This window comes from Panulirus ornatus, chromosome 20 (assembly GCF_036320965.1).
Source record: "Panulirus ornatus isolate Po-2019 chromosome 20, ASM3632096v1, whole genome shotgun sequence".
In the NCBI taxonomy this organism is placed as follows: domain Eukaryota; kingdom Metazoa; phylum Arthropoda; class Malacostraca; order Decapoda; family Palinuridae; genus Panulirus; species Panulirus ornatus.
In genome coordinates this window covers 62186970-62201969 of record NC_092243.1, presented here as the reverse complement: position 1 = coordinate 62201969, position 15000 = coordinate 62186970, and the positions used below count along the sequence as shown (strand labels likewise).

General features: G+C 41.3%; 1 protein-coding gene across 3 annotated transcripts in view; it reads right to left on the bottom strand.

Moving 5' to 3' along the window:
• Positions 1–15000, bottom strand: part of LOC139756067 (putative N-acetylated-alpha-linked acidic dipeptidase) — a 160004-nt gene that overhangs the window by 40696 nt on the left and 104308 nt on the right. For all 3 annotated transcript variants that reach the window (XM_071675078.1, XM_071675076.1, XM_071675077.1), the window contains exons 8-12: positions 14464–14554; positions 12117–12292; positions 9059–9174; positions 4110–4260; positions 3728–3896 (exon numbers count right to left, since the gene is read on the bottom strand). In XM_071675078.1, the coding sequence (XP_071531179.1) occupies positions 3728–3896; positions 4110–4260; positions 9059–9174; positions 12117–12292; positions 14464–14554 (703 nt within the window). The remainder of the gene's footprint in view (positions 1–3727; positions 3897–4109; positions 4261–9058; positions 9175–12116; positions 12293–14463; positions 14555–15000) is intronic.

Genomic DNA, 15000 nt, shown 5'->3' with positions numbered 1-15000 from the left:
AGTTGGTCTGTGTGTGTGTCGTGTTCTACGTGAACGTGACTGAGTAGAACGGAAGACGTAGATGGATCGACTAACAAATGGACAATATGAAGATACAGTTAGACAGACACTACTCACTCTGAAATCTGCATAGTCATAAACCCATACAGACTGACGGACAGATACTAAGGTATAGAAACTTCAGAACACAAAACACACACACACATAGAAAGATCCTACCGTACGCAGGCACAAACATCGATATACATAATACACGTCTATAAGTTATGATAAAGACGTACACACACACACACACACACACACACACACACACACACACACACACACACACACAGACGTCCCTCCAGTATCAGGCACCAATTATATTACTAAGGCGCCGACCTTGTTAATTGCCAGCCGCGCTCTGCCAGTAAACTCACTTTAACTTCCCCTGCCACACACACACACACACACACACACACACACACACACACCCTCTTTCTTACTGAGCCCTAGCATGGGGAGTTCGACTCCACTAGAGGAACTAAGTGAGAGAATCTGGTGCTGTGTTTGCTCGTGATAGAGACCGTTTTCCTATTACTCCTGGGGATTGTGGAGCATATCCACGGATCCTTTCTCGAGAGGGAGTTAATCTTCAGCTAGAGTTTGAAGTCCACAACGTTTCATAAAGGAATGATTATATTTTCTTTCTAAATCCTCCTCTTTTCCTTCTGCCACAGAATCCAGTGGGAACTTAAGGGGTTAGGAGCCTATTCTTTCAGACAAAATGAGAATATTGTTTTAGATGTTCTCTACCTGATAGAAAAACACTGATAGATAAATACTTTTTTTTTTAATCTGAAACCTCTGTGTAGTGCGCAAATTTGCAATTCATCTATCTATCTATCTATCTATATATATATATATATATATATATATATATATATATATATATATATATATATATATATATATATATATATATATATCTTTTCTTTTCTTTCAAACTATTCGCCATTTCCCGCATTAGCGAGGTGGCGTTAAGAACAGAGGACTGGGCCTTTGAGGGAATACCCTCACCTGGCCCAATTCTCTGTTCCTTCTTTTGGAAAATTAAAAAAGAATAACCAAGAGGGGAGGATTTCCAGCCCCCCGCTCCCTCCCCTTTTAGTCGCCTTCTACGACACGCAGGGAATACGTGGGAAGTATTCTTAATCCCCTATCCCCAGGGATGATATATATATATATATATATATATATATATATATATATATATATATATATATATATAATTCGTAAAATTGTTTACGTAAACATTTTTTCCCTGTCGCTATGATTTCAAGAAAATGAAACAGCGTCTATTATGTACTAAGAACTGATGTAGCGATCTGGTTGTCATGCTTCTTGTAGATGTTCGTAAATAGAACCAATAGTTACCTTATTCAGTTTACCAGTTGGTCTGGTTGAACCCTCTCCCTTTTTCATGCATTTACATTTTCCAGGGTTGATTTTGAAAAGCCATTTGAACGACGTGTGTGTGTGTGTGTGTGTGTGTGTGTGTGTGTGTGTGTGTGGCAACCTATTTGTAACTAAATATTTGTAGTTTACTTGGAGGTAGTTTTACACTCGTAGGATTCCATCTCTCCAGCCCCTCTCTACCGTCACACAAACCCTGTAAAACTACTGGATGCTGTCCACATGTATTATGTCCTCGTTCAGTTTAAGTAATTGTCTCTTATGGATTGGTTATTTGTACACTACGGAGAGAGAGAGAGAGAGAGAGAGAGAGAGAGAGAGAGAGAGAGAGAGAGAGAGAGAGAGAGAGAGAGAGATACGCTAGTGGAGGCTCCATCGGCTGAGTTTTTTTTTATCACATGATAACTCCAAAGAGAAAATGAAGATGCAGAGGAATTTAGATAATGTGTTGAGAGTGGACAGGGACATGATCGATGGATGTCAACATAGACAAATACAAAGTGATTCACAGCGTGTCAAAAATATATATATCATGAGTACAAAATACTTGATAAACCTCTGTGAGAAATTATAGAAGAAATGGACCTGAGTGGTTATCAATAATGACCATAATTATGGAAAACGTTGCCCAGCTGCATACGATAAATCCAACAGGATGTTACGTTTTCATAGGTTGACACATAAATCTCATAACAGAGGATACGATCATTTCCTTTACAGAATTTTTCTGTTAGACCTAATGTTGCGTACACCATTCAACTCTGGTCACCCAAGCCAAATCAAAGGATGAAGAGGAACTTAGAGCACATTCAAAGAAGAGCCTCCAAACTAATCCCTTAAGCCTTATGAAGAAAGATTCGAGAGGCATATTCCTCTCCCACACGTCTTTGTCAATATTTTGGAGGGATGGCGTCAAGTACCCTTATCTCATGTGGGAGGTTGAGTCTCAGGACAGCGTCAAGTGTTATGTTAACATTCATTGCCTCTAATACGCGTTCTTACAACGAGATCTTGTTACGATGTCAGGGCTTAGCGGGCTTAGCGCATGGGTGGTTGAAGGAGTCCTGGATGTGTAGTGTGAGGTGTGTGTACAATGCTGTGGTGGATATTGGGGTCTACAACCATGGTGTGTGGGTGAGACTTGATTATTCTGGTTGATTGTAATTGTAGAGGAGTTTTTAAGTACTATGGACACTGAAAACAGCAGTAGTATAAGTAGGGTGGTAGGAATTTAGGTGGTTTGGGGGATCACAGGACGAGTACTATGTTGGCAAGTTTTCAAATGTTTAAGATTTTATGTAGCCTGGAATGGGTCAAGGTTGTGTGTAAAGGCTTGGACGGTAAGTGGATCAAAAGTGAAATGCTTGTGATGAGACGAAATAAAGGTGCAATTTTTCAAAACCCTGATACAATGTGATATATATATATATATATATATATATATATATATATATATATATATATATATATATATATATATATATTCATTATACTTAGTCGCTGTCTCCTGCCTTAGCGAGGTAGCGCAAGGAAACAGACTAAAGAATAGCCCAACCCACCCACATACACATGTATATACATAAACGCCCACGCACACATTATATATTATATATATATATATATATATATATATATATATATATAGGTATGTGTATTTGCGTGTGAGGACGTATGTATATACATGTGTATGGGGGTGGGTTGGGCCATTTCTTTCGTCTGTTTCCTTGCGCTACCTCGCAAACGCGGGAGACAGCGACAAAGCAAAAAAAAAAAAGAAAAAAAAATATATATATATATATTATCTTTGGAGCTGCAGGAGCTCCTGGTTGGGGTGGAGTGATTTCGTTCGTAAAGGAGTCCTGTTGTTGAATAATGATGATAATAATGATAATGATAATAATAATGATAATAATTATACGATAGAGCATTCAGCCAAGGTTTTAAAGAACACCATTGCGTGATCATCACAAGCGTTTCTGTTAATCAAATGAACATGAAACCTATGCATTGCATATGAAACTCATTATAAAACGTACAACGAACATATACTTTATATTAACAATATATAAAAGGAATAAAAGAATAGTAGAGTCAGTATTAAAAGGTCATAGAGATAATTTATAGAGTAAAATCTGCACATCGTCGTATTGACTCAGGAGGTGCAAGTAATGAAAGTCGTGGACTTGAAACGAGGTAATTATCAAGTCGATATCATGACGTTTAAGGACACACATCTTCCACAGGACACCACCTCACGGCATGTAGCACTCACCTTGGGCGTCCCTCATGGTTGGGGTCAGGATGCCGGTGTAGCCACGTGTCGTAGAGATACAGACGCCCTGCAGCTACCTCCTTGGGGTCTGGGTTGGCCACCTTCTTCGTCGCCGTCATCACCGCCTCGTACAGCAGTGGCGAGGACATTGAAATGAAACTGTAGGTCCCTGGCGACAACAGAGAGAAGAGGCGTTATCTCTTACGACGATCATGAATATCGAATGTATATTGAGTAATGTTTATACTCATCAAACCGAGGAACTGGTTATAGATAGTTATGAAATAACTGACCTCAGACTTGGCATTCAATTTCCCAAGGAGTCATTTGTCGTCCTGAATCCCCCAACGGCCACGAAGATGCTTTCCATAGGTTAACTTACCCTCGAACACCATATCGACGTTGAGGTAGGCTAAAGCGCGGCCCTTGAGATGAGTGGTAAACTGCTCTGTCCACTCTGAAGAGCCCACGAGCCCGTATTCCTCGGCTGCCCAGCTGCAGAAGACGAGAGTCCTCCTTGGCCGCCACCCGTCCTGTGGCAACGAAGTAGTGAGTAGAAGTGACGAGGTATAGATCACAGGAGCTAAGAATGAGTGGCCTTCACTCGCTCCCACACCATCCTGACGCAGAGCTGGACGACGGTTGTTAAGTCATCGTCAAAGATGTGTTTTCCTCACAGTGTCTACGACATTTGATAGATGCGAACTTGAATATCATATCACTTCACGATCACTTATTGACTACTGAAGAATATTCCGACCCCAGGATCGTATTGATCACGAAGATTTGGTGTTATATGAAATTCTGAAGCGAATCGATCTTTGGCCAAATACGTTTGTGTTTCAATATTGAGATATGACGTAATGAAAGTCTTCTATTCCAGAAACGATAATATGAATTGTAAAGTTATGCTCCCTATGGCCGACAGATGCCAAACTAATCTGAAGCTAATTCTCATAAATATTTTTTGATTCTGTAATCATTTGAATGCTTGTTTACAGGACAGCATGACCCTAAACAATATTTAGATCTTAGAATTATGTTTAGCATGAAGAATAGGTGCAATACTGAGGTTCTGAACAAATAAATTTTATGATAATAAATCGATGATCAATTTTAGGCCAAATGATAAATTGATGTATATCACAATCCTTCATTTGCTGGACACATCGTTTTAGATGTATATGAAGCAAATTCCCGTTAAATTCTGTAATTTTTGTAATCAGGTTGCAGCCGTAATTAGAGAGGACTTAATGAGCCCTGAACAATACTTCAGCCCCTGAGGGATATTCAGTTTGAAGCGGAGGTGCTTCACAGTTATTCATTTTTAAGAAAAATAGCAAAAAAAAAAAAATGTAATACATTTTTTTTTGAACCAGAAAGCCTTTTTCTGTGACATTTTGGAGTGTAACATACTGGACGACTTCTGTACTTGAAGGAAAAATGTAAAATATTTCGCAACAGTTCACTTCCCGACAAATAACGAATAATTTCGTAGGAAGTAATCACGTGATATTTTGAACGATCATTTCAATCCTTAATCATTGGACTCGATTGCCCTAAAACAACATTTCAACCCCAAAATTTCATTCGACACGAAGATTAGGCCACAAGAATATTGGCCCTCCTAATTCATGAATATCTTCCCTCGTGATAAGATTTGATTCCCTTAGACTTTTACATCTTCCTTAAATCTGTCTATCTATCTATCTATTTATCCGCCTACCTATTTATCTATCTATCTATCTGTCTATCTCTTCCAACGTCGGACTGGGAACTTATATAATACAGTCGTGCAAATTGTGCATTTGTTGATTCAAATCGTGACCTTTCCCCAATGCTCTCCTTTGGGTACACGTGGATTAGAATCAAGTGAAACGACGAATTTGAAAAAAAAAGAAAGGAAACTCTAATCACTCTCGCTGGGAACTCCTTTGTTAGGGGTAAGGACCAGGAGTTCTATAGGAAGGTAAAAAAAAAGAAGCGAAGAAAGAACGTGTTGCTTTCCTTGTGGTACACTGAAGGATATTCTGGAAAGTTTACTCAACATAGCCTTAGACACTCAGGAAAAGACGAACGCGTGCAGGCAAAGTGGGTACTAAGCATTCAGCTAGTGGCAGATCTGAAGAAATCTTAGCCAAGTGGAGTAATCTTGCACTTATGTTTAAGGAGAACCAAAGGAGTTGTTTTGTATCTGGATTGCTTCCCAGGTTTGACGTTAACTCCTGTACCCTCAGTCGATCCCGTACTAAAAGTGTTGTAAACGCCTTGATAAAACTCGACTCCATTTTTGGCTGAAAGAGAAGATAAACTCCAAAAGAAAAACAAAAGTAGGTTTAGTTTATAGTCTCTCTCTCTCTCTCTCTCTCTCTCTCTCTCTCTCTCTCTCTCTCTCTCTCTCTCTCTCTCTCTCTCTCTCTCTCTCTCTCTCCCACCACCATCAGCACAGACAAGAGACGTAGACGGAAGACTTGATGATACTCAGACATAAATTTGTAATGAGCAAGATGCGATCAAAATCGGAGATTTTAACATACCGGTATCTCAGTGGGGAGAGTATCCCTCACACACACTATTAGTTGCGAAATCGAGTCTTGCGATGTAAGGCGCATAGTGCATTTATTTTCGAGACGCGGACAAGGATCTTGTTCATAATGTTAACATGGGAGAGGAGAAAGGTTTGGTGCCAGTGATTCTCTGCTGATCACTTTTGAGGTTAGATTTCAACGTAGCCTGTGAGGCTGGTCATCACTGGAAGCCACAACTCGTGAGTGAACGTTTTACCTCAAATGAGACGAAGGAATTTTTCTTTACCAGAATTGTTGAAAATATGGACCGATTTACCCAGCAGAGTCGTTGAAAGTAGTACTATATATAAGTTTAAGCTTAGACTTGATAAAACTGTAGCTTCGGATCTACGACTAACATTATTTGCACTTCCTTAGGTAAGCAAAAATTTTACAGGTCTTCCTCTTTGAAAAAAAAATATCCAAGTCTTTGTATGACATGAATCAATAAGTTTCTGTTCTCTAACATCACAAACAGCCTCGTTGGGACTCGGTGGTCTGTCGCTGTTTGAATTCCGTTGTATTGTTCCTTGTTTTGTTCCTTGAATTGTGTATGACCGACCCGTCCTTGATGAGTGTGATGGTTCGTCGTTGTAAAGTCTAACAATGGAGAATGTTGAGGACGACTGGGAGATCTTCATGTTCCTCAGGGCTGGAGATGTGCAGGGATATCTTGCGATTTCAGTTGTCTAAATCTAATGTGGATTCTTTATTTATTACAGTTATTCATAACAAATATATATATATATATATATATATATATATATATATATATATATATATATATATATATATATATAATGTGTGTGTGTGTGTGTTTACTGTGGTTCAAGTATATACATTTTCCTCTCCATCCAATCAGTTCCAGCGACCAGTCGGGTGTCTGATGTTTCATGAGAAAACCCAAAAAATATGTCGGTTTATTTGCAATTTATTCGGTTAACTTTTGCACTGATCCGTCATTTTCGGCTGTATGTAAGAAATACAATCTGACAATTTTTATATCCATTCATACGTAATACTAGCAAAAAATTGATAGATGAATAGATGAAATAGATAAAATAAAGGGAGTAATTTTGACAGTCTACCACTCCATACGTTACAGCTGTGAACATGCTTTGCTCCTTCATCAACACACACACACAGACACACACACACACAGACACACACACACACACACATGATAAATATCAATACACTCCAGTACAGGACGAGTTTATAGGGGAATCAGTGCTGGCAGAATCAGCACTCCACCACACACAGCTTTTCATCATGACAAAAAAAAAAAAACCACCACCACCAGTCCCCATGTCGTGCTGTAGACTTCCTTTCTGAAGACGACAAGTGTACCAGTTTTCCCTGGTAAAAATGGTTGGTTTTAAGACTTGTGTGTGACATGAAAGCAATAGTGCTCGTTCAAGATTAGATTAGCATATCACAGGAGCTGATAATGTTAAGGTACAGTTTGGAAAGAAAGAGAGGGTGAAGTGTTAAAAACAGTGTTGAACATTGTTTTTGGCTCGAACGCAACAAAAGTGTTTTCGTCTCAGGTCAACAGCCTTCTGGCTGGCGTAGCAAGGTACTTCAGTGCCCACTCAGTTACCCGGAAGCACTCGTGCTTGTAACATTTACTTATCAGTTATTTGGGTCGTGTCATACTGGTTCTCATTCTTGTTCGTATATCATGACTTTTTATTCCAAGTGAACCACATAGCATGACGAGGAAGTTTAAGAAATAGACGAAGAAAGGCCACATTCGCTCACATCCATTCTCTAGCTGTCGTGCGCAATGCACCGAGACCACATCTCCCTATCCCCAACCATTCCCCCACAGGACTTGCCATAGTTTCCCCAGCTACTTTCACATGCCTTGGTTCTTTTCAATGATAGCACGACGACCCCTGTATACCACATCGTTCCAGATCACTCTATCCCGATATGCAGTCTATTCCAGAGAGAAAATAACCCCATCGAAGAGACATGCTCAAAGGCAACTAAGTTTGGTCGTTGTACTCCATTTAGAAGGAAAGTCAAGTGTCGAGACTTGAACATCTGTGTATCCATGATACCGCGCGTGATATGTGCGCCCTCCAGGGTGAGATAGCGATAGTCCCCTGTCTCTAGGTGCGTCTTCACTATGCCTTCACCCTTCTAAGGTACCGGAGGAGCCGATCGATGTTCACCCTGAGCCCTGACTATGCTTGACGTGGAGTGTAGCAGCTATTGACGTCACTCTCTGGTCGATCTGTCACGGTGAGATGGGTTGAATGTCCTCTCCAGTACATTTATCCTCGCTACATATATAGGCAAAATGGGGCATTATATTTCTATCTGGCACCGTAATGAATTATACGCGGTATTAGCAGTCATTATTTCCCTCTGGTATTGATGAATTATACGAGGTATTTGCAGTCATTATTTTTATCGGTTATGAATGAGTTATACGCGGTATTAGCAGTCATTATTTCCCTCTTGTATTAATGAATTATACGAGGTATTAGAAGTCATTATTTCCCTCTGGTATTAATGAATTATACCCGGTATTTGCCGTCATTATTTCTGCCTATGTTTGATCTGCGGAACTTGTTCAGCCAGAGTTCGAAAACAGTCGTATGTCATGCGGGGATTCTCGACGCGGCAGACACACAACACACACACACACACACACACACACACACACACACCACACACACACTGATGGAGTGAATGGGAACACGTAGAGGATAAGAACAAAGTATAAAGTCGTATTCCAATAGTTCCTTACCTTCAGCATGAGACCGAAGACGCGAGATACCTCAAGGAGGGCAGCTGTGGCTGAGGACGGGTCTACCCCACCAAAGATCCAAGCGTCGCGGTGGTTACCAAGCAGAACGTATCGGTCTGCCGGGGCAAAGGTGAGGATGAGGAGGAGGAGGAGCTGTACACTCACAATCTGACTGATTACATTTCTCAGACGCACACGACTTGGAATGCATGTAACGTTCACACAAGACTTTAAGTACATGAAACTTTCCGTATACATAGGTGCAATGTGTGTAAAGATTCATGTATTTCTGTTCCTCATTGTGTTTTTCCTTTTGTACAGTCTTCTCAATATATACGTATTTATAGACGGGGGTTTTCCTAGTAGCTAAATGCTCTTTCGCCAATGGGAATGTTTTTTGTTTATTTTTTCCTCTCTTTTATGAGCATCTTGTAGAACGATGAACCGCTACATTTTCCCAAAAGTTTGGTGGCATTACTGTGGACACATTTAGTTCACCCTTAAAATCAGACTTTTTTTTTTTCCCCGTATCGGCCCAGACAATAGCCATTCTCGTCAGTCGTCTCACCAGCACTAAAACCGTGTCATGATACACAAGATTTATGATAAAGATGTGTGTCACTTCCTCTAACAATTGCGGTGTCTTAGGTGCACGTTCGGTGAACTGATCGTGGCCACGTCTTGTGGGAGGACTACCAGAGGTTTCCCCGGATCCAATTAGATACTCGAAGAAACTCATCGATTCGTTTGATTGAAACTTCTCTCTAAACAGATTATGCCCCTGTTCGTTTTGGATTCGAATCGTCGCACTTGGCACTGTTCTTGCAGAACCCACACAGATACGGGAGAAGGTTCTGAAGCCATAGTAACCTGCAGACGAATTTAATTTCCAGTTCTCAGCGTCTTAAGTTTGATTATAGATGTTGTGAAGCACTGGTTGGGTACGTCATGCCAACCGAATGGTATGAATTTAGCTGAGACATGTTGTGGTGTACGTGTTACTTATTACTGTCCAGTCGCTGGAAGGCCTAACTTGTTAACCAGGCTCAACACAGTGGTTAGAGGTATTTGTCAGGTGCTGAGACAAGGGGTGCAAGCAGAGTTTTTAGCCCCCGCTGAACAATCGTTCCTTGTCGCTAGTTTTGTGCCCATTGCCATGATTATCGAATCTATCCACTTGTCTCGTACTTACACAAGCATCCTATTCATCTTGCCTCATTCGAGCACATCACCTCAAACTTCTAGCCTGATGCTTGCTGCTAGTTCCATCTACCTTTCTTTTTTTTTTCACATCAACCACACACTTTTTGACATCTGTCGTATCTTAACTACAATTCGACCAACATCATACTAGCAACCAGCTCTACTTTTTTTTTTTTTCTGGAGGTTCCAGTCATGGACCAAAGACCACATCAAGGCCGGGCCTTAATGGATATACAGAGGTTAATAAAAGGGAAAAAGGGAAAGTATTCACGAATTTTAGAGGAAGTGAAAAACCTGTCTTTTAAAAAACTTAATTGTCCCTTATTAATTACCATCTATACCTACATATTTACAATACTTGTCAGTTCTTTCCTCTTGTATATTGATCACTACACATCTTCTAGTCTTAACACTATCGGTCAACGACCTCTATTTACAAGTTACAAGCTTAACTGTAGCCTCCTATATTATACTAGCTGTCAACTCCACCTACCTGTCTGAAAACTAGCAACCAATTCTGTCTACTTGTGTTAGCTAACCAAGAGTTTTTGGCACTTCCATGCGATCTTCATTAACGCTACCTATGTCTTATAACATCTTTCACTTCCACTAACATGGCTTATATTAGCTGCTAACTTTTCTTACCTGTCTTATATTAGACTTTAACTTCTACCACCTGATATATACTAACTTCTCATATTCTGGTCACAATCTTTTGCCACCTGTCTTATTCTGTCTCCCTGTCTCAGATATTTCTCAAAACATTCACCTCCTCTAATAGCTAGAATAAGACTTTTCATCGGGTGTTCCCAAACGTTAGTTCCCAGCTATGTGCACCAAACCTCACCCAGCTGTGTTGAGTTATCATCCCAGACCACTGTCTTTAAGCCCAGCTCTCTGGTTTGTCTTACCCAAGCCCCATGACCTTATCCACTAACCCTAGTATTTTTTCTTTGTTAGCTGGGACGATACGGGCAGCTGAGGCCCTAATAACGGCCATCTCATTAACGCTATATATATATATATATATATATATATATATATATATATATATATATATATATATATATATATATATACATACATGCATACATACATGTACCCTAGTCTAAGCCATTTTATCGACCAACCCCTAGGGGTGGATGAACAGCTAGGTTGATTGTGAACCAATTGCCATAATCAGGATTCGAACTTATAACTAAAAATCTCATCCCATTTGTTAACATTTGCTCCTAACTCCAGTCTTACTCCACACATCCAACCTAAGCAAGTATATATTGTGCCGCTAACTCCACCTTCAGCTATAAACGCCTTATCCCTTGCTTTAACTAGAGCCACTAAGCCTAGGACAATGCCTTGCCTTATGTTTCAGCCTCCCAGCCCTACTAGTCATAAACTTCAACAACCAGTTCTACCCCTTACTTAACTCGTAATCCAACCATCAAGTATCTTGCATCCCTACCACCAATCCTAAAGGCTAAATATGAATCTCCAACTCGAGTCTACCATAATCACCAGTCCTACCCATCAAACATAACCCTTGATCTTAACCATCAGAACTAATTAGATCCTCTAAACTCCATCCCTAAGATTCAAACCTTAAAACACTAACCCTTTGCAACGACATATCGAACCCTTCACCCATGGTTGCAAGCCTCACCCGAGAACCCAACAACGAGCCTTTAGATCACGACGCTAACTACCAATCCCATCCTTTTACACCGGTCAACACCTCAAGCCACTAACCCTCCTAAGTCCTCCTGAGTTAAGTGTATCGACCTCCCTGTAACTAGACCTGGTTGTAGCCCAGATCGTCAGCCCCCCGAACCCTGTCATCCTCTTCGAGAACACCTACCTGCCTCGACACTCCCCTTGATGGTTCCTATGACATTGTAGACGGTGGCGTTGACATTTCGGGTGTAGACGTCAAGGGAGGTGTTCCACGTGGGATCCTGCAACCCTGGGCCCAGACGGTAGGTCAGGTTCAGTCCGCCCTGCCAATCCTGGGGCGCCGTCTCCCCGCCCATGTGGCTGTGAGGGCGAGAAACAACAAAGTGGCAGAGTGAGAGCAGCGAGAGTGATGAAGTAGAAATGGTAGGTGACAGGTCTGAAGGACAGAAGGGGGAGAAAATGACCCCGGAGGAAATGAGAGAGGAGAGAGAGAGAGAGAGAGAGAGAGAGAGAGAGAGAGAGAGAGAGAGAGAGAGAGAGAGAGAGAGAGTTAATGAAAATTCCTGAGGTGGGGGACGAGAAGAAAGGAAGCGGTGGGTTGTGAGATCGCAACGGAGATGGAAGGAACTGAGAAGGGGAAATGCCAATGCAGTGAGGCATGACGACCCCATTGCTAGGGTTAACAGTGACGAGGATTCTGTGACGCTGTAGACAAGGAGACATTGTGGTGGTGGTCAAGAGAGGTGGAAAGATTACGGGGGGGAAAAATAATGGTAAAAGATGTGATTCTGCAATGATGGTGGAGCCAACATTAGGGAATATAGTGATGTTAGACGCATGTAAGATCAATATAGTGATGGTAGACGCATGTAAGATCAGTAGAGTGAGTGATGTTGCAGTTAACAGGAGCTGATGCAGTGATATATGGGGCTGAATGATGAAGGTGTAGGGACGATGGAAGTAACAGAACTGGATGGGGTGACGGTGAATGATTGCCAGAATTGATGTAGTAATGACGGAGGTGCCAGAGGAGGGAAGGTAGTTGCTGGAAATAAGATGACAGGTAAAGTGATGCTGGCGATTTTGAGAGGAGACTCTGCGCAAGTGTTGAAGTTATCAGAAGGAAAAGTAAGAGTGCTGGAATTGGCAGGAGAAATCGCAGTGGTCTGAAAGCAATTAGGAAAGGACATAGCTCTGTTGGTGTTGATAGGAGAGGACCCAGTGAAAATGTAGGAGTGAGGAGAGGACATAATGGTCCTTGGATGGCTAGTGAGGACACAGCAGAGGCAACATGTGAGGACAGTATGGGCAACAGGAGAGGACTGTAGTGTAAGAAGCAGTAGAAGAGGAGGACGAAAACGTTAAACGCAACAGAAGAGGAGGACGGTTGTGTTAGAAGCAACTGGAGAGGATACAAACATTAAGGGCTACAGAAGACGAGAACAGTAGTGTTATGAGCAACGGAGAGGAAATAGATGTTAGAGATCACTAGTCCTGGGACTTACGAGGGATGGGTTCGAGCCATTACAAAGGAGAATTTCCTGAAGAAAATATCTAAGATAATTAGTAACAACACACTTCGAGGCAAACGGCACCTTAAGTGAGATTAATGGCCTGAAAATCATTAAATCAATTGCAAAAAATACAAAAAAATTAGGGTAGTAAGACATTTTGTTCTCTATTTCATCAAGTTTGTGGTTAATTACGGCTCGCACAACTCGGCTTCACTGGGAGAGACAGCAGCTTATCACAGGCAGACTCGCTCAAAGTCTAAGCACCATTTATCATGCACCAAAGACAGCATGAATATACATGATAACGACATGTGTGGCTGCACTATAGTGTTAATCATACGTTGTAGTTATGGGGATTTAGAACCAGATTTAAAGAACAAAATGATAACGAAGAACCCAACGACATCTGAGTGTTGTTAAGTATCCAACGAAAGACGTGAACTACTGTTATTGTAGGTGATGGTGTTCTACATGTTCTTCATATTGGTAGCCACAAGATTTCACCAGCTACCGTCAGTGTATGTGTGTCTGGTGTGTACCTGTGTGTCTGGTGTGTACCTGTGTGTCTGGTGTGTACCTGTTGGATACTTAGTGTAGTCTCTGGAAGTCATCAACCCCCTCCTCTACCCTACCAGCCCTGGCTGGGTCCAGACCGTTGGATTTGGTGGTTTGGTCGACCAGACTGCTGGAAGCTGCATCCTTCAGGCCTACATAGCCCACACAGACTGGCTGGGCTGATGTACTCTGTCCAGTGCATTCTTGAACTTCGTGCATCCCATCCTGTTTGTATTGGGAGCTGGCACGGTGTCAATTGAATGGTCTTGGGCTCTGGGTGTTTCAGGTGGTGACTGTGTGTGTGTGTGTGTGTGTGTGTGTGTGTGTGTGTGTCCGTATATTCAAACATACGAATATATGTACGCGATGATATTCATAAGTATCCCAACAAATATGTGCACATAAATATACGTATGTGCACATACACTCCAGGTCACTTTCACAAACGTATGGATGGCTTACCTGAGGATGTAGCCAGCGTCGTGGTAGCTGATAGGCTGTACAGGAATCTTGGGCACCGGTGCCTCCGCCTCTGGGATCCTGAAGGCACTGTCTGTGGAAGCAAACGAGATGAGGAGGAAGTGGAGGAGGAGGAGGAAGATGCGTGAACACCTTGGTGGCGAATATGGTGGTTGTTGCCTAAACGCCTTGCAAAAGAGGTTAATGACTTGGAATATCCTACGTGGACGAAACCTAAGCTCTGCTGTCCTTAAAGATAGTAATATTAATTATGACAATTTATAAAAGCTTTATAACTGAACATTACGAACCGATGAGTCACATAATCTTCTAAAAGAGTAGCCATTGATTACTTATTTACAGGCTTTAGTGTCCCCCAACTTATAATCAAACCCAAGATTCAGCGCGAAAAAAAAGAAAAATCCTCATGCTGATATATTCAAGCCCAGATTTGAATATAGCATGAAAAATAGTCCTTTTTTTTTGGGGTTTTTAAGCAAATCTTTTACCTTCACATAAACACCAGAAATTTCGGATAAC